The following is a 23,478-nucleotide window of genomic DNA, read 5'->3' on the forward strand; positions in this document are numbered from 1 at the left end:
ACATTTATTTTACAGCCTAAACTTAAATGAGAAATAAGGAAAAGACAAATGTATTGGTATTCAAAAAAATCTAGATCATTCAACCTTTCTGTCTGAAGCCAATAATGTGTGTTAGATGTCGCAGGTGTTGCCATTTATTTGTCCAGCCTGTGCACTCTGGACTTTACGATATTATTGGCTGGTTAAAACTGTCACTTGATTTAGCGAAACTGAAACTAAACAGCGGTTGCCTACTTATTCTGCAAAAACGCAGAAGGCAGCAAACCACAATAATATAATATAATATACAATCAAGTAGGCTGTAGACCAATATACCGCCGGATACATTATGGCGTGGAATGAATCGACCTCGTCGCTAACTGAAGAATTGGAGTGCCCGGTCTGTTTGGATTTCTTTAAAGACCCGGTTATGCTGGACTGCGGTCATAACATGTGTCGGGCCTGTATTTTGGGTTACCTTAATAACCAAGGTTCGGTTCTGTGCCCTGAATGCAGGGCTGTCGTTTCGGGTCCAGGCAGCCTGAAGCCGAACCGGGTTTTGAGAAATTTAGCAGACAAGGCTCGTGAGCTTAAACTAACCGATAACCTGCCGTGTCATCTGCAAGGCCCTACGGCACCGCCGCAGGAATGTGGATTCCAGAGCCCCAACTTTGAAACGGGAGGGCTTTGTTGCCTCAAACACGGCGAAAAGTTGAAGCTTTTTTGTGAGACTGACAGAAAGCTGGTGTGCCTGATATGCCGAGACGAGAGGCAGCACAAAGACCACACTTTCAAACCAGTAAACGAAGCCGCACAAAGTTGTAAGGTGAGTGAGTTTACCTGCAGAACAGGTGTAGTGCAGCACTCCGGGTTACACGGGTGTCTGAAGGCGTAGTCTCGATTTACAAAAAACAACTTCTCAACAATTATTGTGTTTTTGCTTTTCTTCTTCTTCTTCTTCTTCTTAATAATATTATTAAAACCAAGCATTTTATTTATTTAAATGTATTGTTAATTTAGTAAAACTTATATATTAGACTTAATAGTTTGCCATTACTGTTTGGTGTGTGTGTGTGTGTGTGTATATATATACATACATATGTATGTTTATTCGAGCTGTTAATGCTCTTTCATAAAGGACCAAAAAGCTGTACATTATTATTATGATGATGATGATGATGATGATGATGATGATGATTGTACACAGGAGGAGTTAAACCGAGCCTTGCAGTTTCTTCTGAGCGATAACCATGCAGTGCAGAATGTGGAAAAAGATCAGAAAATTGAACTCTCGAGGATCCAGGCAAGTAGGTTTGTTCTGTGGGGTGAGAGCAGGCCCTTCTACTCGCTGAACAGCCTCCCACTGTTACACCAGTCGCTGTGTGTGGATGAATTGTGACACTTCCTTTGCATGATGTATGGTATTGTAATAGACATGTGTGTCATGATACAGCACCAAACCTGTGTATTGATATTCAAACTTTACAGTTTTTAACTTGTTATTATACGGTTAGCCTCAATTATCATCTTTAACTATATTTAACATTGTCAGTCAAAAGCTACAGTCTGTGGTAGAAAAACAAATTATTTTCCCTAAATTTAAGTTCGTTATGGTTAGGGTTGACAGAAAAGTGTATCGTTTGTACTGATGTCAGATGTTGCAGCCTAGTTTGCTAAATATCCACATGCAGTAACAGCCTCCATGTGCTCTGTGCTGGTGGAGCAGAGACCAGCATTCCTTTTAAACAATGGTTCTGCATTGCACCTCCAGGACAGGTCTGGCTGTCTGCTGGCAGATATCACGGCCAAGTTTGCTGAGCTGCACGAGTTTCTGCGTCGGCGAGAGGAGGAGGTGAAGCGAGATCTGAAAACAGCCGAGCGAAGGGCTCTGGAACCCATGGAGAGGAACCTACAGAGGATCCAGGGAGAGCTAGGAGACAGGACTGAGCAGGCCAAGAAACTGCAGCACTCGCAGAGCATCACACAGCCTGTCGCTTACCTCAAGGTGCAGCACTGTGGGGAATACCAGAGGACTATGGTCCCAGAAATACAGGGAGCTGGACTGATATTAGATACAGTGAACAGGGCCGAGTTTAGATACTGTAGACTGGATTGAGTTTAGACACAGTCCATATATATATATATATATATTTATTTTTTTTAAAATTAATCAAAATTAGTCCCTTAGAGATCTCTAATTTCTGAGACAAAGTTCCCTCTGGTTAAGGTGTCATTAAAAAAAAAAAAAAAACCACACACACATTAAAATAAGCACAACCAATACAAATAAAGTCATCAAATTACAAGAGATAATTTAGGATCTATAGCCAAAACGAAAACATGTCTCGCTTACCTAGATGTTAAGACGGTAAGTTTCAGTTCTTCCTGAAGTTTGTTCCAAAACCACGGAGCAAGAAAATGGAAGGCCTTTTTTTCCAAATTCCGTACAAACTTTAGGAACTGCGAGTTAGAGCAGTCTGAGATCTAAGATAAGTGCTACTAGAGCTAATTAACAATTTTCTAACATCATTTTGCCCGTATTCTGCTCTTGGATCATACGTGGCACAGTCAGTTTGGGCAATCCAAATTGAGAAGAAAAGCTGAGTGAAAAATCAAGGTTCCCAAATAAGAAAAAGGTTGATTTTAGAACCTCTAAACTGATTCAGCGCTTTATGTTTTCATAGTGGTGGAGCGAGACAGGGTCCCCCATCGTGGAAGAGCTGAAAGAAAAAGCTCCCAGTGGTCCTGCTACTGATGAATGGGAGATCGTCGGTGTCAGTGGGTGAGCTCCAGCCAGGGGCTCAGGGCTTGCTATGATCACTATCGTAGCACTGAAGGATCCCCTGAACTGTAGAACTAAACCAGCTGTACGGGGTTAACGGGGGGGGTTAGCTGTGAAACTAAGTGGGTGCTGCAATTCCGATCGATTTCTCTGGGACTCTGAAATGCACTACAAAGATCCAGCCGTGGCTTATTGAGGGAATAGGCTGTTCAATTGTCTGTTCTGGGGCACTGTGGATGTGTCTGTCTGCCCATCCATTGCCTTGTTTATAAGTAATATGTGCATTTGCCTCATATGGGTGTCTTCTCATGAGCACTTTGGATGGGCAAGAGTGCTGTGAAACTTGATGGTTCGTATGGCAAAATAAGATGTACTTGAATATTCTGAAATTGTTAGAACGTTTTTGATTTTTAAAGATGTGATGGGGTTGCATGTTTATTAATTTGTGTATTCTAATTCTTTTTTGCAGATACGAATCCAAACTGAAAACCCTGAGTGTGGTCCCTGGCTGTTTGTCACTTGGTCCCTATGAGACACACTTGCAGTTTTTCATTTGGAAAGAAATGTTGAAAGTAATCCATAGAGGTGTGTGTGTGCTGTAATACTTTCTCTCTCTTCACTTCACCATCACAGGGTAGGGAAGGGGCCTCTTCAGAGAGCAAAGTTTCTGCTGAGTTTATAGTTGGGTGGAAGTTATAGCATATTGTAATAGACATATGTGTCATTTGTAGCATGATGCAAGAATAAACTCACAACACAGATTATTGTGTTCAACGGATAGTTCTTGAATGAAGAATAAGTGTTTTATATTTGTTATGAATATATACTCTTCCTATCATTTAATTTGATTTTTTTTTTTAACAAAATAGTCCATCTGTAAGTTATTGTTTGATATTATTATGCATCATACAAGAATCGCATGTATCGCAACCTGCCTATCGCGATACTATCGTATCATGACATTTGGTATATTGTTACATCCCTAAAACTATATATCGTCATTACTTCTTCTCGATTCACTTAACAAACAGAAGATGCTTGCAATATCTGTCACACTGAACAAGAATAGCCAGACCGTTTTGTCTACTTGAGTTTCTTTTACCTTGTCATTTTTGTATTTTTGAAGTGATGGATGGCTTCATTATTTTCCACAGTCCCCCAGCGCTTGACAATGGAAGACTGCTCTCTGTCTCTAAAAGTGTCCCGCGACGGTTTGAGCACGAGGCAGATCGACATGGATCTGGTCCAACCCCACGAACGCCGAAAGGCTCCCCCGGTCTTGGTCCAAACAGAAGCACACTTCGATCAGGGGCTGCACACCCAGAGCAGGGAGAAATTCACCTCTGGGAGCCACTACTGGGAGGTGGAAGTGGGGGGAAAGAGCGACTGGGCAGTGGGGATCAAGATGGAGAAAATTCAGGAAAGGGAGGCCAAGTGGTACCAGAAGATCATGCATTTCCTGAGCAGGCACAATTACCTCCTGCTGGTTTTCAGCGACGATAAGAATTTCAGGATCAGCGCATTTTCAGTAGATATTCCCATCTTGCCTGGGGCTAGGCCCAGGAAGGTGGGAGTGTATCTAGATTGTGAAAAGGCTCAGGTCTCTTTCTACAATGCTGATGACATGTCCCATATCTACACCCACGACGAGTGTTTTGCTAAAGGTATCGCTGCCTATTTCAACCCTGGTCCCTACCTAGCAGGTAGAAATGCAGAGCCCTTGACTGTATGCTGTTACTGATTCCATGATCTCAAAGCAGTGCTGACCAGTGCTTTATAATAAACGTTCTTGCCTTTTAAAAGCACAAACAACATAATCGGTACCCTCCCTTTTAAGGGAGTGCTTTTCAAAACTATAAAATCAATTTTCTTATCTCTTATGAGCACTAGCACCGTGATTACTGCCACTCCCTGCTGGAGTATTTCCTTTGTACGTTGAGTATGTTTTTTGAGACTTGGTAGTTTCCTACTGCAGTAAATAAAATGAAAAAGAAAAAGACTGGTGTGTTGTGTTATTAACATTATTCTACAAGCTATCCACACTACCTAAATAATGTGCATTCAAGCTGCCGTACAAAATCATGTTTTCAAATTGCAATGATTGTGTAAATAGGGTATTAGTAGCTACTACTAGAGTATGAAATTACTACGTCTCAAAAACTATACTCAACATATATATGAAATACGAGCTCAAGTGGCAGTCTAATGATAGATACACACATGCATTGCATATCTGTTGACTGTTTATTAACATGGAACTAAACTTCAGCAACAGGTTAATTGCATATTAATGAAATATTTATTTATGACACTCATATGGTTGGCAGTCATACTGGCCGGCATCCTCTGTGTGCAGGTGGTGTATCGGTTTGACTAATCTTCCAGCTCAGAAGCTGTTTAAGATCTTTGATTAAGAGCCAATAAATGAAAGAGTTTTCATATTCCTGGAATCCTGCACAAGGCAGGGTAACAGCCTTGTGCAGGATAATAATAATAATAGCAAACATAATAATAATAACAATAATTAATATTATCATTACTACTACTATGAGTAATAATAATAGGAATAACAATAATGATAATAATAATAATTACCTTTTTATTACAGCTGCATATCTCTTGATTCAATCTTTAGTGTTGCCAAAGAACTTGAAGGAAAAGCGTCACACTGCAGTGAAATTTTAATTGTTTGAATTACCGTACTGTACTTACTAATGCACCTTGATAATTACGGTGTTAGTAATTTGGGGAAACATTTAAAATGTGATCTCTGTTCAATAATAAGAAAAAAAACAAAGCTTTGATTTTGTCTTGTTAAATGTTCTGTGTGATTGTCTGTTATAGTTTCTGCTTGGATAATTTTTTGGATATGCTTACTAACTATCAAGATTCGTCAATACTGATTATGGGATGCGAGATAGGGAAGCATAATAGTGTTGTGCTGTGCACTGATGCTAAATGACAAGCACTGTGCACTGAAGTCTGTGCAGCGCTAATGTGGTTCCCCACTTCACTTCCCCAACACCTTGAGGACTCTTTTAAGAAGCAACTTGCTGGAATTTAGTAAGCATTAGATGTTAATGTTAATGCACTAGACCAGCCTTATCCTTTCATTTAAGACCAGGTTTTCAATCTGGGGGGCGAGACTGCCTTCTCAATCCTACAAATAAAAATAGAGAGTTGTCCCTATACCTTACAGTACAATACAGTATGATCTGTGCAGTGGGTCCCCTTTTCCTGCCTCTTATGCTATGCGGCTGTTTTCTCACTAATATAAAACCGTTTGCATTGATGAAACAGCGCCCTCTTGCAGTAATGTATGTTCTTGTTTCTATTCAAGTTTTCAATTAACACGTAATTTGTAATTCAAATAACATTTGACCAATAAAATATTGTTTGGTTTATATTATTGTATTTTAGTCGTATAATTTGGTTTTACTGTAAACTACACTTTGTACATATTAATCGTGCATTGTAACACTACCACCCTGTAACACCTGTAATTCGCCTTAGATAAAGGATTCTGCCAAAATAATAATAATAATAATAATAATAATAATAATAATAATAATAATAATAAACAACAAGGATCTACTACGTGGCCACTGGCTGTGTGTAAACACTATTTACACTGCTGCTATGTAAATGGTAAGAAAAAATACGTAATTTTATTACCTCAACATCTACACCCAATCCTAACCTCACTAGCTTTCTCGCAGAATTTATGTTATTTTAGAAAGCGTATCAATTGTAGTTATAAAACGTTTCATATGACTAAGTACAAATCATATGCACTTGCATTTAAACCTAGTTAATTCAGGATAAATTGTGCAACAGTTAGATTATTCGCGGAGGGTAGTGCAGTGATGATATTGCGTGTCAAACAACGTCACCGAAAAAGGAAGTGCTCGGCAGCTTCAGAAAAAGAAAAAGAAAAACACAGCATGTAAACAAACGCTGCTGTAGCCTACTTATGTGACAGGCATTACACGGCGGCGTGGCATGACTTTCTTTTTAAACCATACAACAGTAAAACCTGCCTTTTGTGTATCTTAGTCCAAGTGCCAATAAACGCAGCTAAAAAAAAAAAATAATTAAAAAAACAGTAAGCAGTGTGCGACTCAGGACTGCTGGTGGCTTATCTGTTTGTTTATATTTTAATTCATTTTTCTGGCGACATGTTACGAGCCAAACTCGGATGCTACAAACAGGCGCAGTTGGTAAGTATGCATCATTTCACTTATTTATTTGCTGTCTTTGTACCTTATTTAAAGTAAAAGTTTTTTTTTTTTTTTTTTTTGTAATGCTGAACAATTTGTTGTGCACAATTTATTAAAATATATATATATATATATATATATATATATATATATATATATATATATATATATATATATATATATAAAATCGTGTTGCTTATTTCCATTTTACATCTGGAAAAAGGGGAAAGTGGGTTCGCTGGCAAGTGCGGGAAGCACAACAGCCAATGTAGAAATTAAGGAAGCATGCATGCGTGACTAACAGGTCTCCATAGGTAGACCCTGAGTACAGGTAGTATTCGTGTAAGATACTGTGGTGTCTTCTGATAGGCATACATACCTGTGTAATTTAATAGTCGCTTTAATAAATAATATTATGTAATGTACAGTATATTTATAGAATGTCACAGTAGTGTACCTAGTACTGCATGCTGTGCTTAATCAACATTTTGTTGATTCTGCGGTTTTAATAAGTAATCTAGAAAAGATTACCCTACAGCGTACATCCAATTTAAATAAGCCTCTTGGGAAAACAGTGGTCTTGTATTGACACTTCTGGGTGTGGTATGGAGTAAGGCACACATTTAAGTAAAGCACTTAGGCAGAAAATGATTGTCATAAAGCTGGAGAAAGATACAAGATGATTTCCAAGCATTTGAGTATCCCAATTTCAACTATTGTTTCTATTATAAAGAAGTACAAGACTCATGGTACTGTCACAACGCTCCCTTGTTCATGAAGAAAGACGGTTCTTTCACCAAGATCAAGTAGAAGAATTCTGAGGAAGGTTAATAACGATCTGAGATTGACTGCCAAAGATATTCAAAGTGAACTGGCTGCAAGTCGGACTGGGGTTTCTATATCAACCGTAGGTCGAGTATTGCATAGTGAAGGTCTCAGGGGTCGCAGGCCAAGGAAAAGGCCACTCTTAGGAAAACATCACAAGGACAATCACTTAAAGTTTGCAAAACTGAATTTGAATGATGGGTATGAGTTCTGGTCAAAGGTTTTGTGGCATGATGAATCAGGCTATTTGGTCACACTGATAGTCGCTGACATTTGGAGAAAGTCTGGTGAGGTGTACAAAGAAAATAACACCATACCTAGTGTCAAGCATGGAGGTGGTTATATCCTTCTATGGGGCTGTTTTTCCTCTAACGGCACAGGACGTTTAGTTTCAGTACATGGTAAAATGGATTCCATAGCATACCTGAAACCCTCTGCTACAAAACTTGGTTTAAAGCACAGCTGGACGTTCCAACCCAACAACGACCCAAGGCACACAAAAGCGAAACTTTTGCTACAAAAGTACAAAAGATTTTTCCTATAATTATTTGTTTGCGAGAAATTTCTAGAAATTATGTATTTCCATTGGAGTATGTAAATTTTTGACTACAACTGTATGTTATTCAAATGACCTGGCGTTTGAACAATAAGGCCCCTGCTACATCTGCTCTGAATTCACTGAGTTGTTTAATATTAAACTGTGGCTCCTGACCACTTCTGTAATATACAGCGAGGCCGCTTGAGTTTCATGCCTTGGCTTCAACGTGCTGTACAGTACAAGCCTGTAATCGTGTTGTTTCTGTCTGTCTGTTTGTGTGTGTGTGTGTGTTCCTGTCTCTCCAGTTTGGGAGACGGGGGAGGTGGATGAGTTCGGTGCCCCCCCAGCCTGTCCCCCCTCTGTCTCAGACAATGTCCCGCTACCTGCGTGCCCTGGAGCCCCTTGTTACCCCCCCTGAACTGGAGGAGAGCAGAGAGGGGGTGCAGGAGCTATCTAAGAGGGGGGGACTGGGGGAGAGGCTGCAGGGGAGCCTGGAGAAGAGGGCTCAGCGCACACACAACTGGGTAAGAAACATTAAGGCTTTCCGTCTCTGTCTCCATCTCTCTGGGTAAGAAGCACTGATACTCTTCTTCTCTGTCTCTCTCTGTATCTGTCTCTCTAGTTAAGAAACAGTGAGGCTCTCTCCCTCTCTGTCTCTCTAGTTAAGAAACACTGTCTCCCTCTCTAGTTAAGAAACAGTGAGGCTCCCTCCCTCTCTCTCTCTCTCTCTCCCTGTCTACTGGTTATGAAACACTGATTCAATCAGGCAATTGCGACACTTACAATTGCATCAATTTGTTAAGAACTTTTGAAAGCATGTTTTAAACCATCGCAATTGTTGCTGGCATTTCCCAGTGTGCTTTTTCCCCAACATGTTAACGGGAGCAATAGACTGCACATGTGCCGCTAACCCCTCCATCGTCCTACACGAATTTCGGAAACTTTTCTTTAAACCCACTGTAAAGACCAAATAGGTTACACTTCCCTCGTTATCCCTTCAGCTCATTGTGAATATCGACGATTAGGGAAGTCGAAGTTAGACTTAGAACGTGCAGGTGTCCTTGATCTAAGACAATTTTAGTCTTAATTGTCAGTTACTAAGATCCACATGATTCATGTAATTTCATAAAATAAAAAATGCGTTAAAATCATTTAGTTTCAATTTAAAATAATATTTTATTTGCATTGTACACCAATGTGTACAATGCAGCAGCATGATTTATTTTGTGTTACCGGTAGCCTACAGACTAAAGTAAAAAGAAAGTGCGCTGGGTATTCATTTGATTTTACTACTGTATTGTACTGTATAGGTGTACTGTACAGATTTATATATTTTTCATAATGTAACATGTAGCCTTCCCAAAACACATTAATGTTATTTCAGCGCAATGATTCATACATTGAGCACTATAAATGTATGTGTGTGCGATTTTATTGTATTTTTTTAAACTGGACGTCTCCTTATGTCGGACGAACATATCCTACTGTAAGATTACGAAAAGCTTTTTGATAGAAACCCTTTTTTTATCTGGGGGGTGAAGGTGGGGGCCCCACTATAGAATCTGATGGGATTAAACTGCCTTTCGTTATTTGTTCTTGCTAAAATGACAAACAAATATTAAATTAGTAGATTGCGGCTCTCTTCATTAACATATTTGCAAATTGTTTCAACAGAAATGCAAATTTGCTGTATGTTTGCGCTGCGACTGTCCCATCTTAGTACATCTACCCCTGAGTCTCACTCCCTCTCTGTCTCTCTGGATAAGAAACACTGAGACTCTCTCTTTACCTTTCAGGTAGTTTTGGTTAGTGCCTTCATTATGCATAACTCTTACCTTTGGTGAACTTCCAATTATGATCCAGTTCTCAATCGTGCAGTTTGAGAAGAAACACATGTTACAGCAAACATGTCATTTCATTTTTTAAACATCTTGTACTAAACTAAAAGGTAAAAGTTCTCAGTTTGCATGCTCTGCTGTCGTGTTAAAATGACTTTCACCTGAAGTTTCTGTTCAGTTTTAGTTACCCGCCATAGACAAGCTGGGCTGGGCTAGCTAGATCAGTGTCTGCAAGTAAGAGACAGCTCCCTCTAGCGATCTGTTGATTTTCCCGGCAGTGCACTGCTGCCTTCTAGCTGCCCTGGCGGTTTCTGCACTGCTGAAATGCTGCCCCTGCACTGTGTTTCACAGGTGTCGGACTGGTGGCAGCACACTGCCTATCTGGAGAGCCGCTTGCCCCTGCCAGTGCATTCGAACCCGGCCATGGCTTTGCCCCAACAGGACTACAGCAACTGGAAGGGGCAGCTGGGGTAAGAGAGGGGGAGGAGGAGTGTGTGTTTTTGAAGCTGCTCTGGAGGAATCGCAATTCAATCTAAATCAAGTGGAGATTATTGTTTGTTGTTAAGACTAAATTAATTATTGAGGGAGAGTAGGGTTGCCCCCCTGGCTCCATAATCATGGTACACTTTAAGATTGATTCATCACCGATTCGAGACAAGACTGGGCGACATCTTTTTCTGTTTTTACCTGCAACTGGTTCGTCAGTCCAGCAATGCTTGAGAGCTGGGAATAGACCAGTGGTTCTCAACCCTGGCCCTCAGGGACTCCTGCTTCTTCCGAGCTCTGTCACTTCACTGAACCCTTAATTGAACTAATAATTTACTTAATCAGGCCTTTTGAATTGTTTTCAGCTCTTAAACAGCTGGAGATTTCAAGTTAACTGTCAAATTGTATAAGTAACCTGAAGTCTGCAACTTTTTTGGAGTGGAGAAGAATTTAAAAAAGGGCAAATTACAAGTTCAGTTAAGGTTTTGGTTAAGGAATCCAAAGACACAGGGGTCCCCGAGGACCGGGTTTGAGAACCGCTGCTACAGACCAAGAAGCGTGGTGTCTCCACCCCAGCAGTGTTCAAGCACCGGCTCAGAATCAGCAGTTCCTTTAAGGTTGCCACCTGGCGCCACACTTTAAGACAGGTCAGTTTGTTTGCAGTTTAGAGAGGCGAGTTGAGAAACCTGGCCTGGAGCCAGGAAGGAGCCCTGAGGGAGAGACAGGTGTGTGGCTTCAGTCCTAAAGGAGAGTAATTCGTAGTTAATTGCAGTTACAGTGTAATTGTAGTTCAACCTTGCCACACCTGTATAATTGTAATTATATTTTCTAATTCGTCAGTCACAGTTCAGTTACACTTTTGTCATACGATCGTTATTCTTGTATTTTCAACCACTTTTAGGCCCTATTTGTTTGAAAAAAGTTATACACAGGGGCCGGCGCCATGTCAAATGGTGATGGGCATTTAAAAAAAAAACAAGTCTATACAATTCCGTGCGTGTGCGTGTGCGTGTGCGTGTGCGTGTGCGTGTGCGTGTTCACTGCCATGGACACTGATATTGCTACGGACATGCATGTCTGTACGGGCAACCTGCTGACCTCTGGTTATGTAGTACGTTTCTGTTTTTATACCCGTGATTTATTGCTTGCTTATTTAGAATAAATAGCATCAAAATGTTAAAGTGGGTAGCTGTTAATATTACTTTTTAGTTTGGTTGTAATGACTGCAGCATAATTGTAACTCATTTTAATAGAACAAAACAGCTCTGTAATTGTAATTTAAACAAACCATTCTTCTGTAACTGTAATTATGTCTGACCCCCAGTCTCTCGTTATAAGGTGAAAGAAAATAAGTTTGCCTCTGATAATCTTTCAACAATCTGTCTGTCTGTCTCTTGTAGGTTTGCAGCTAAACTCATTGCAGGAGTTCTGGATTTCAAAGCAAAGATTGACAAGTATGTATTGAGCAGTAGAGAGTAGAGCAGAGCGTGAGGGTCCACACATCTGCGGAGTATTTAAATCGCTGGCTTGCACTCCTACAAATGGGAGGCAGTAACATTAGTTAGGTCCTTTAAAGCGGGCGAGTGATAATGTTAATAGAGGTAAGAGGTATGACAAAGGAGGAGGGGGTTAGTGACAATGCTGCCAGTACAAAAGAGAGGTATGGGAATCTATAAGTTTTGGTGAGCGCTCCCTTGAAGGAGAGCACTGACAGTGTTGCCTATACTGACAAGAGGATGGAAACTGGATTGTAAACCCTGGGTTAGCCCTTCTTTTAATATCTCTCTCCTTGTCCTCTCTGCCTCCCTTTTCCCCTCCACTCCCTCTCTCCTCTCTCCTCAGTCACACTCTCTTAGTGGAGTATCTTCGCGGTCGGCCTCTCTGCATGGATCAGTACAGGCAGATCTTTTCGTCGTGTCGTGTTCCGGGCCCTAAGCATGACCACGTGATGCACTTCGCTGGGGTGCGCCGGCCCCCCACCCACATCACCGTGGTGCGGAACTTCCAGGTAGGATTGGACCCCCGGGCCTTGCTACGGAATTGCAGCATTCCCAAAACTTACAAACAGACATGTCAGCCAAACCAGAGAGACAGAGAAGGAGAGAGTCTCGGTGTTTCTTAACCAGAGAGATAGAGAGGGACCTAGTAAGAGATTCAAGTCATGTTACAAAGTCAGGGATGGCAGTAAGACTCCCATTGCATAGCAGTTCGATCCATTTCATACACCTTAGCTTGATACCAATACCCTGCGGCTAATCAAGCTTGTAGTAAAAGCTGGAACGGGTGAAACTGCTATGCAACTTATTTCCATCCCTGCACACACCTTGAAACACAGAGCTCCTGGAGAAGACGTGAAGCTACTGTGAATATTACGTTTACGTTTTACACTTGCAGCCCATGCTCAACACACATATCCTGCAAATAATATATACAGCTACAAAAGGTTACAAGGCACAGACTAATTATGCTAACATAGCCACACAGAACATGGCAATCAACATTTCATATTGGAAGTGTTACTATAACTTGCTGAAGAACAAGTAGCTTTAGGGTTTTTTTTTTCTTTACAAAGGAGAGTTATTTCTTGCAGTGTTTTTATCTGCCTCTCTCTCTCCTCCCTCCCTGCCTCTCTCCCAGTTCTTCCAGTTGGAGGTGTATAACAGCGATGGCTCTCCCCTCACGGTGGATCAGATCCACTCGCAGCTGCTGAGGATCAGAAGCCAGTCCTGGAAGACAGACAAGGAGCCAATGGGGATACTGACCAGTGAGCACCGAAACACCTGGGGACAGGCTTACAACACCCTACTGAGAGGTACTGTCTGTATACACACTGACACACCACTATCTATACACACACTCACACACCACTGTCTGTGTACACACACACACACACACACACACGCGCGCGCGCACACCACTGTCTATATGCACACTCACACACCACTGTCTATACACACACACACACACACACACACACACACACACACCAGTGAGCATCAAAACGCCTGGGGACAGGCTTCCAACACCCTACTGAGAGGTGCTGTCTGTATTATTACCATTGCAGGTACAGTGTACATTTATATCTGCTGATTGTCTTACGTGTAATGGCTTCCAAACGTGTAGACCTATCTATAACTGATGAAGTTCAGATTCTGCCCCGCTTGAACCCAGGAGCTATACCAGAATGGTGGCTTTGAAAACGCTATGAAGCTGCTCGCAAAATTGCAAGGGATTTACATTTGGAGGTGGAGAATGGTAAAAAGCTGGCAACATTAAAGCTAAAATTGTGCTTGATTATTAAATGTAAGTACAGTATGAACAGTTTACTTTTCTCTAAGGACATTGGTAGTACAGTACATTGTTGCAGAGTACAGCAGCTTAATACTGATATTAGCCTACTGTACTTTCCTTTTAAACACATTAGGGTTGTTTACAATGGTTTATTCTTGTATTGTGTGTAATGAGCAGAAACGTGACGTCTGTCTCAGTGATGTTCTCTTAAAACGCGTATTTCAGCCATGTGCTTTCTAAAGGTACGGTGTATAAAGTTGCTCACAAATGATTGGTCAGCTGCAAAACCAAGGGCAGATCTTTGACATTCCCATTGGTTAAACTCCCAAGAACTTCAACTGAAACAGAGAATACCTTCAACGGTATATGTCCCGCCTTTGCTTACTCACGATTGGACACCTGCTTAACAAGTGGCAGATCTTTGACTCTTCAATTGATTAAAACCTACTCAAGACCGGCAACTGTTTATGTCCCGCCTCCACTCACTTAAGAATGGACTGTCGTGGAGAAAATGTAGGTCTTCTATTGGCTGATTTTATTTTAAACAAAAAAATGTAATTCTGCACGATTTAAATTGTAAAAAAAATTAATCTGCGATCAGCTCTTTAGTTGATTAATCGGTCAGATTAATCTGTTTATCGGAGCAGCCCAAATTTTATATATACTGTGTGTGTGTGTGTGTGTGTGTATATGTAATTACACACACACATACATACACATACATGCATATTGTCTGACCCACACTGACAGCGCACACTCGGAGGCTCAAACCCAGTCTCTCTGTCTCTCAGACAGGATTAACCGGGAGTCGGTGTGTGCGATAGAGCGCGGGATCTTCACGGTGTGTCTGGACGCCCCGGTCATGCGCATGTCCGAGGAGCGCTACACCAGCCGCATGGCTGCTCAGATGCTGCACGGGGGAGGAACCTACTCCAACAGCGGCAACCGCTGGTTTGACAAGACACTGCAGGTGAGGAGAGAGAGCGAGACAGACCAGGCTTCACAGAGCACCTGGGGCGAACAATATAACTAGGGCTTCTTATTTTCAGTTTTAACCAATAAAACACCCCTGATACAAAGAACATTGAAATCTGTGTATATCCAGTAAAGATTTAAAGCTACATTACAGTTGGATTAGAAGTATTTACACGCTTGTGGAATTTAAAACAGAATTGCAAAGTGTGGCGAAATATAAAAAAGGCCTAAACACACAGAAACCCCTGAAGAATGTGCACGTGACCAGAAGGATTTCGTTGTGGAAGACAGCAAAGGAAAGAAGGTACAATTAAAGCTTGCTAGTATTGTCGAGTTACTGTACATATTGTGACAGAACAAAACATCCAAGAATTTTGAAAAGTAACCGAAAAACAATAATTTCATACAGTATGTAAAAAGCAAAAACCCTGAAAAAAAATTCAAATCTGAAAAACAGAAGCCCTAAAATGACTTAATATGGCTGCCATATTGGGGTCATGTGAATTTTACTGTTTTAATTACAGGCCACTGACAGTGTCTTTACAGTTGGCGTACAGCTGTATTCTATGATTCTGTCAGTAAAGTTCTGTTGCAGCTGGTGTAATCCTGCTGAAATAATCTCTTTCACTGCAATATTGCTTCAACCTCTGGACACAGATCCATTGTACTTACTGTGTCCGCTTCACAAACCATTCGATCTGATTTGACATCGTGCTGCTTTGTTTTTGTTCATAGAAAACTCTCAAGTCTGGTTCTATGTGTGATTCACTGCAGCCCACTGATTCAGTGTGTAAACATGTGCTCTCTGTTGCCCCCTGCAGTTCATTGTGGGAGAGGATGGCGCCTGTGGGTTGATCTATGAGCAAGCCACTGCAGAGGGGCCTCCCATAGCAACCATAGTGGACCACGTGCTGGACTACTGGTGAGTTACTGAGAGCGTGGAGCTCAGCACAGACTCCCCTAGTACTCAAGTCTAGTGCATTAACAGTAACACACTAGCACCACCTAGCCCCACAGATTAGAACGCAGGCCTCCAGACAAAGGTGAAAGGCATGAATAAGAAGCTAGTGAATTAGCTCTTTGTCTGTCTGTCTGCGCAATATTAAACACTACAGTCTTTGTACACTGGTGTTTCTGTTTTGCAGTCAACATCCCGAGACCATTCGATCTCCCATGGTTCCTCTTCCTCTGCCAAAAAAACTCTATTTTTACATCACTCCTGAAATCAAGAGAGACATTGAGCACGCCAAGCAGAACCTGGACATGTGAGTGACTGAGCTTCTGTACAGAGCATGGTTAGGCAGCTGCTAGCTCCTGTACTTCTCATATTGACCTTCAGAACTGAAAGTTAAGATCTTATCAGCATCCTGGTTCTTGTTTTTAATACCATGCTTTGTTTGAATGCTATTTTGAGACTTGTGGACTCTTATCTCAGAAATAAAGAACTTTTCAATGTCACAGGGAAATGTTGGAACTGCCCCCTACAGGAGAGACTGTGCCTTTACAAGCAGGGCGAGGGTGTTGTGTACATAGAGCTCAGTTAGACAGTAGCTGAGAGACCCAGGGCAGGGTTTAAACTGCTCTACACTGCCCCCTACAGGAGAGACTAAGCCTTTACAAGCTGAGGGAGGGTTTCATTTAAATGAAGTATGGTTTGCTAGGAGACTTTTTATTTTTATTTTTATTTTTATTTATTTATTTATTTTTTCAATCTCTTGCAGTCTAATAAATGACCTGGATATCAGTTGTTTCACATTCAGGGAATTTGGGAAGAGTTTTCCAAAAAAGTACAAGCTCAGCCCGGATTCCTTCATCCAAGTTGCGCTGCAGTTGGCTTATTACAGGTAGCTGTCTCTCTCTCTCTCTCTCTCTCTCTCTGTCTCTCTCTCTCTCTCTCTCTCTCTCTCTCTCTCTCTCTCTCTCTCTCTCTCTCTCTCTCTCTCTCTCTCTCTCTCTCTCAAATTCAAACTGGCTTTATTAGCATGACAGGAGTGATCCATTGTTGCCAAAGCATTTCAACACAAATATTACATGAAATAAAGCACACACATACTGGACTGCTAGCTCTGCTGTCAGAGCCTCCTGTCCCAGCAGTTTCTTAGGGTCAGGCCAGTGTGGAAACTGGGTCAACTGACTCGAGAATTTAGGGAGGTATGTGTCCCTTATTTGTCAGCATTTGGAGCAGGACAGCAGGAAGTGCACCTCTGTTTTGACTTCTCCCAGCTCACAGTGACTTTTTATGGAGGCCTGTTTCGATGGCCCCGCTGTGGTCAGTGAGTCTGTACTTCGTTAGGGTTTCTCTCTCTCTCTCTCTCTCTCTTTCTCTCTGAATGTATGGCTTTATAATGGGGGGTTGAATCAAGCACAATTACAGATCATGCTAATATAGAAATGCTAAAAAAAACTTAATAAATTCAGCCACAGCCATTTGGACTGAAATTCTTATCTTAAGTGTTATTGACAAATGTTTCAATTAGAAGCCTTTTTCAGTATCTTATAAAAGACTTCTAGTCGAAACTTATGTCATTGAATTCATTGACCTTCATTCCAACAGAAGTACATGCAGGTGTCCACTGGGTGGCACTGTGTGCTAAATTATCCCCCCCCCCCCCCCCCCCTCTCTCTTTCAGGATGTATGGGTGTCTGTGCTCCACGTGTGAAAGTGCCTCCCTCAGAATGTTCAGGGGAGGGCGGACCGACACCATCCGCTCAGCGACCAATGAGGCGCTGCGATTCGTGGAGGTGATGGAGGACCCGCAGGCAGGGGTAAGACCCATCTCAGTGCACTGAGAGAAATCGGACTGTGTTTGTGTCCCGGGCAGGGATGCGAGGGAGACTGACTGACCTGATCTTACTGTATCTGCAGGCTGAGATGAAGCTGGCATTGCTGAAGGAAGCCATTGAGGCTCACAGCACCTACACAGAGCAGGTAAGGAAGGGTCCATCGTCAAACTAGAAGAATACAAAACCATTAAAACACACAGCACTCGATTTATAACTATTAAAAATAACCTAATAAGTTCAGTGAGAAACACAGGGATTGAACTCATGTTGCATAGCGGTTTGATCCATTCCTGGTTTCACTATGAGTTTAATCAGACATTCCTGAGCTTGTTATCTATACACTGGGGCTAATCAAGCTAAAAAAATGAGTAAAACTGCTATGCAACAGGAGTTATTTCCGTTTCTGTAGGGATTCAAAAAGACTTCTCGTCAAACCATTTGTCTTTGAACATTTTAGGTTTTTTTTAGTATTTCAAAAAGCTGTAAGAAGGGTCTTTGATGTACTGATTAAGAACTGTATGTGCTGCTATTTTATATCAGTTAGAGGTGACAGCCCTTCCCTGTGAGACCTCTGTGTGAGCATCACCTGCCATTGGGATTAGTCTGTTAATACTGGGTGATCAGGAGTGGAGGTGTGAGTGATGGGGGTGGGTGGAAAAGCTGGGACATTTTTATTAACTTTACTAACACTAACTTTTGAAAAAAGAAAGAGACAAAGGGGATATAATCTTCATAATTCCACGGGGATACTCTTGTTGTCTGTGATCTTCAGTTTTCTGAGTCAGGCAGAGAATAGAATTGGATTCATGCTGTCTGAACGATGTTGCTAGAATGAAGTGAGACTGTTTGTCTGTCTGTAAGTCACTTTGCAGCTTGCATAGGGCTATGAATGAAACTTAACAGAATTATTATTTTTGGTGTGTATGTGTGTGTTTTTTATTATTATTTTTTTCTCCCCTGGGGCAGCCCGGGTCCTCATTTGATCATTGATGTTGTGTTTTTGTTCAGGCACTCCAGGGGCAGGCCATCGACCGTCACCTTCTGGGCCTGAAGCTGCAGGCCATCGAGGAGGGACTGAGCGTGCCCGAGATCTTCATGGACACGTCGTACGCTGTGGCAACGCACTATAAACTGCACACAGGACAGGTGAGAGACAGAGCCTCATACACACTTTGGAACTAAGATGGTCAACATGTTGGGGTCATGTGATGTATTGGTATAAGGCTGATGAAGACCTAACATAAACCCTGCATGGTAAATGTGTTGCGGACCATGACATTGATGTCTGACCTACTATGGATGCCATACTGAAACCATGTGATTTTTTTGAAGTTCTGCTGTATAAAGGCAGAACACTTTGTCTTCCTGAAGTTCCATTACCGGCTCTGACCAGTACAAATTTAACCCTTTCACTGCTGCAGTTTTTTAATCTCTGGTCATATCAATAAAACAGACCACATGCTTTGACATTTACAGGTGTCTTAACAGTAGGTACACGGCTGTATTTTAAGATTCTCTCAGTACAGCTACATCACAGGTGGTGTCCAGTAGAAATTAACCATTTCACTGCTGAGTTACTCACCCAATTCCAGTCAATGAGGCTTATGTTTTTCACATATTCATTTTACTTTGTTTACAAACCAGTCTCCCTTATAAAAGTTTACCAAGGTATTGTTGCACTTTTACCTTGCTTTTCTCATGGCTCTAGTATGCATTTATCCTAGTTTACAGTACCTCGCTTTTCTATATAACGCTTATCTATGCTTTACCCTGCTTTCACTTTATTACACTTTGCTGTGCTTTTTACTATGGGAATCCTATTCTAATCATGTTGAGAATGACTCCTCTTGTGTAGTCTATGAACTCAGTGCCTCTTATCATGGAGCTCCACTTCCCTTCCTCTAATCCTCTTGAGAAGCTTTCTAAGGGCTTATACGACATTCCCCTTGGATTGTGCCACCTGTGCTCTGCGTTGTTCTGCAGGTGTCGGCCCGTACGGACTGTGTCATGTGTTTCGGGCCGATGGTTCCGGACGGGTATGCGGTGTGCTACAACCCCCTCCCAGAGCACATCAACTTCTCGGTGTCGGCTTTCAACTGCTGCGCCGAGACCAATGCCGAGAAATTGGCAAGAACTCTGGTGCAGGCTTTGAGGGATCTGCAGGAGCTGGTACTGCCCAGAGAGGACTGAGAGAGCCAGGGAGGGGCTCGGAGACCAAGGGTGAACAAACAAAACTCGGCTTCACAGAGTGGGACCAGCGGGACTTCCGAAAAAATGACCATGGACATTTTGGATGGATCTGCAGTGTTTATGCAATGTTTACATGGTTACCAGTACTTGTTACTAGTGGTGTTAAAGGAGTCCTCGCCAATGAAATAATTGCATAACTCCTCTGGAATTACTGTCTGCATATCTAACTGTATCGAAAAACAAGTGGTTTCAAAATTCTTGCGCATTTTATACCATTTTGAAGGTACAATATTGAATGATGAAGAATAATAAGTGTCCATAACTAACAAAATCATGACATAAATAACCTGCCGTGCCTCGGGACGTTCCATTCACTATACAGGTCTCGGAGTAAACCTATTTTCCTTTTCTAACATGGTTTCTGGTACCACACAAAATTAAGGAATGTTATCAGATTGGATAGAATATAATACACATAGCTGCTGTACAGTGGATCAGGTAAAAAAACCTTTCTGCATCCAAAATTCCTTTCGTACGACAGTTATGGACTTGGGGCCTGATTTTCAGTTAACTTAATTTGAGTAAATCTCTTAAAACAGTCACAGTTTTGTATATTTATTTAAACACCATAACTTCAGTGCGCAAACTGAACATTTAAATGGAAATCCAAACGCAAAGCCTATTTTTAGATGTTTGAAATTGATAACAAAAAACTGCCCTTGGTTTGGAAGATACAATACAGAATGTATATAGATGAATAGTCGTGCAATCATTTTATATGTTGAGTTTGGATAAGGAAACTGAGCAAGAGACTAGTTTAAGTAGGAATTGCTGTCTGTAGATGGCTCAGGTGCAGTGTGTAACGTGTGTCGGTTTTGGGATAACCCACAGCTACCAATGAGAACAAAATTAAAATGGAGAGAAAGTATATTTTAATACAATATTCCTTCTTAAAATGTACACATTGGAGAAAAAGGGCAAACTGTATGCAAAAGCACTTTGTAAATATTCTGTATTTGCATGTAAATATGCGCCTACAAACCAGTACTTCTGGAAAGTTTCAAATGCTGTGATTTGAGGCTATAGTGATAGTTAAATATATAGAATAAATTTAGCTCAAAAGCTATTGAATAGCCTGACAGCAACTAAACATGATTGTATGTTGTATTCAGCTCAATAAATAATTTTGTCATACACAGTGACTGGCAATGTCTTATTTTTTTAACAGCAACGTCCTTTTTTATACCATTGGAGACAGAGCCAGGGAAATTGCACATATGAACTTGTATTGGTGAGAAGATTGCGTATGATAAGATATCAACTGGAAAGATGTGATAATATTGTCTTTTTTTTAACATTTGTTCAGAAAACAGAGTGTACATTTTTGCTTCTTGTGTTTTAACAATTTATAGGGAATCACTAGAATAATTAAGCAAGACACAAAACTTACTGATTTAAGATTAGAAAATATAACATCATACAGGTAGAGGGATCAGAGCAGAGAAGTAAATAGAATTCTAAATAATACATATTTAGATTACATTGCAATATATTAAAATAAATATCAGCTTTTACAATAACATAGTCCTATCCTGCATCAAAAATTGTTCTGAATAAAAAAAAAAAAAACATAATCCATCCCTAAACAATAGTGATTGGCTTTGATTACACAGGAACACATACTGACTTGGGGATAGCATTGTGGTTACTATTGCTACTGTCACTCATGCAACACAACTGTTTATTAATGTATATGAAATCTATTCCTAGTCTTATTTTCTCAGTATAATCGATTAAGTAGTTGTGAGTTACACTGTGGACTCCTGTGGAATCAGTAATAGCAGATTTTTAAAGGCTCTGTATTTTTACCTTTCAAATAGGGCCTGGGGTTCAAGCAAGCAGAAATGGGTTCAGTGAGTTTCTCAGTGACTGTGTGGATGAGGGACATGTCATCAGCATTGTAAAACGCCACCTCTCCCCTCTCATAATCCAGGTACACCCCAGTCTTACTGGGGTGGGAATGCACTGAGATCGTGCAATTTGAAGATGCTTCCATTATATAATTTGTTTTGCCATTAAAATGCAGAATACCTGTTTGTATATTACATATATATATATATATATATATATATATATATATATATATATATATATATATATATATATATATTATATAGATCTGCATTTCTTTCCACCTGAACCCCCACCTCCACCTCCCAGTAGTGTCTCCCTGATGTGAATTTCTCTTTACTGATTGCACACACGTTCCTGTTACATTATTAATGAAAAGTTGCTGCTGCTTCCAGGTAGTTAATTGGTTCATGTGTTTTAATTGCAGCTCACTCCAATGGTCCAAACTCAATCAGACCCAGTGACCTACAGCAGAAGTAGAGGATACTATTGGAATAGCCTGATTAACATAATACTTAAAGGATTGCTTTTACAGACCACGGTTAACACTAATCTTGGATTTATTTAGGTAGTAACATTAGGTAGTTCAAGAGAAGTGCTAAATGTTGGGTTGTGTGATGGGAGTGTACAGGTCAAACCAGAACTGTGGGGCTTTATGACCCTGAGAAACCTGACCGAGCACATTTGCCCACAGTAGTGGGGGCACTGTAGGAAGGGATTGTGGCTTCAATGCCATATTGGTTGAAGGCAGTTGGATAATTAATCGATCTCATTCAAGCTTATTTAACCCTACTGATTCTATCTACTCTGTTTCTGTTGGTTTGTTCATTTGAGCTACAGGACAGTGCTTGTGAATTCTAAAAGTATTGTTTTGTCTTTAAAGTTCTCTTTTGTAAAAAGGGGCAATGCTGAGGAGAGAAGTACTGAAAACCTTTATCTTCTCCCAGATAACAGAGAGGCTGTGTCCAGCACACAGCAGCTAATGTCAGTTTAAAATTAGAAAGTGGGCCTCAAAAATCACATTTAAGCTGTGATCTTTTCATGGTAGAACTCTTTGCATGATTGGTATATCGAGGAACTTAGCCCATTAGAAATAGTACAGACCTGTTTTGATCACTGTAAACATCTGCTTCCAAATGAAAAACTGCAGGTGTGTCTCATAGGGACCAAGCCACAGAGAGTCAGGGACCACACTCAGGGCTTTCATCGGATTCAACCCTGTTCAACAAAAGGGAAAAATAAATTCAACCGTTATATTAACTCAGAGAGTTATATTTCAGGTAGGGGTGTTCCAATTTAAAATCGAAATCGAGCACAGATTATTAATAAAGCAATTTTGCTAGCAGTGCTGCACCTTGAGGTAAGCGACAGGCTGTGTGATGCTCTGCGAGTCCTGCAGTTTCCTGGCCTGCTCAGTCCTATCTCCTAGCTCTCCCTGGATCCTCTGCAGGCTTCTCTCCATGGGTTCCAGAGCCCTTCGCTCGGCTGCTATCAGATCTCGCTTCACCTCCTCCTCTCGCCGGCGCAGAAACTCGTGCAGCTCAGCAAACTTGGTCGTGATATCTGCCATTGTTTAAAACATCAATAGATAGAGAGCTATCCGTGACTGGCTAACTGAAAAGAATATTAAAGTTGATTTAAAAACAAAACGTCAAAAGA

The 23,478-nt window shown here is 41.0% G+C and overlaps 2 protein-coding genes across 2 annotated transcripts; both read left to right on the plus strand.

Moving 5' to 3' along the window:
- Window positions 1-183: 183 nt before the first annotated feature.
- On the plus strand, window positions 184-4,758 carry LOC121298663 (nuclear factor 7, brain-like). The gene is made up of 6 exons (XM_041225831.1): window positions 184-805; window positions 1,187-1,282; window positions 1,751-1,984; window positions 2,664-2,761; window positions 3,231-3,346; window positions 3,916-4,758. The coding sequence occupies exons 1-6, from the start codon at window positions 329-331 to the stop codon at window positions 4,500-4,502; spliced, it is 1,608 nt and encodes a 535-aa protein (XP_041081765.1). The 5' UTR covers window positions 184-328; the 3' UTR covers window positions 4,503-4,758.
- Window positions 4,698-21,105, plus strand: LOC121298658 (carnitine O-acetyltransferase-like). The gene is made up of 14 exons (XM_041225820.1): window positions 4,698-6,981; window positions 8,650-8,868; window positions 10,534-10,652; window positions 12,069-12,122; window positions 12,511-12,676; window positions 13,306-13,480; window positions 14,751-14,929; window positions 15,756-15,856; window positions 16,080-16,199; window positions 16,656-16,778; window positions 17,565-17,700; window positions 17,801-17,863; window positions 18,727-18,864; window positions 19,702-21,105. Exons 1-14 carry the CDS (start codon window positions 6,940-6,942, stop codon window positions 19,906-19,908), a joined length of 1,842 nt encoding a protein of 613 aa, XP_041081754.1. The 5' UTR covers window positions 4,698-6,939; the 3' UTR covers window positions 19,909-21,105.
- The last annotated feature ends 2,373 nt before the right edge of the window (window positions 21,106-23,478 follow it).

Source organism: Polyodon spathula, chromosome 24 (assembly GCF_017654505.1).
Source record: "Polyodon spathula isolate WHYD16114869_AA chromosome 24, ASM1765450v1, whole genome shotgun sequence".
Classification (NCBI taxonomy): domain Eukaryota; kingdom Metazoa; phylum Chordata; class Actinopteri; order Acipenseriformes; family Polyodontidae; genus Polyodon; species Polyodon spathula.

Coding starts and splice junctions, on each gene's coding strand:
- LOC121298658 (XM_041225820.1), top strand. CDS start 6,940: ATGTTACGAGCCAAACTCGGATGCTACAAACAGGCGCAGTTG. Junction 14,930..15,755: donor GGTTTGACAAGACACTGCAG/GTGAGGAGAGAG, acceptor TGCCCCCTGCAG/TTCATTGTGGGAGAGGATGG. Junction 15,857..16,079: donor GACCACGTGCTGGACTACTG/GTGAGTTACTGA, acceptor TCTGTTTTGCAG/TCAACATCCCGAGACCATTC.
- LOC121298663 (XM_041225831.1), top strand. CDS start 329: ATGGCGTGGAATGAATCGACCTCGTCGCTAACTGAAGAATTGGAGTGC. Junction 806..1,186: donor AAGCCGCACAAAGTTGTAAG/GTGAGTGAGTTT, acceptor GATTGTACACAG/GAGGAGTTAAACCGAGCCTT. Junction 1,283..1,750: donor TTGAACTCTCGAGGATCCAG/GCAAGTAGGTTT, acceptor TTGCACCTCCAG/GACAGGTCTGGCTGTCTGCT.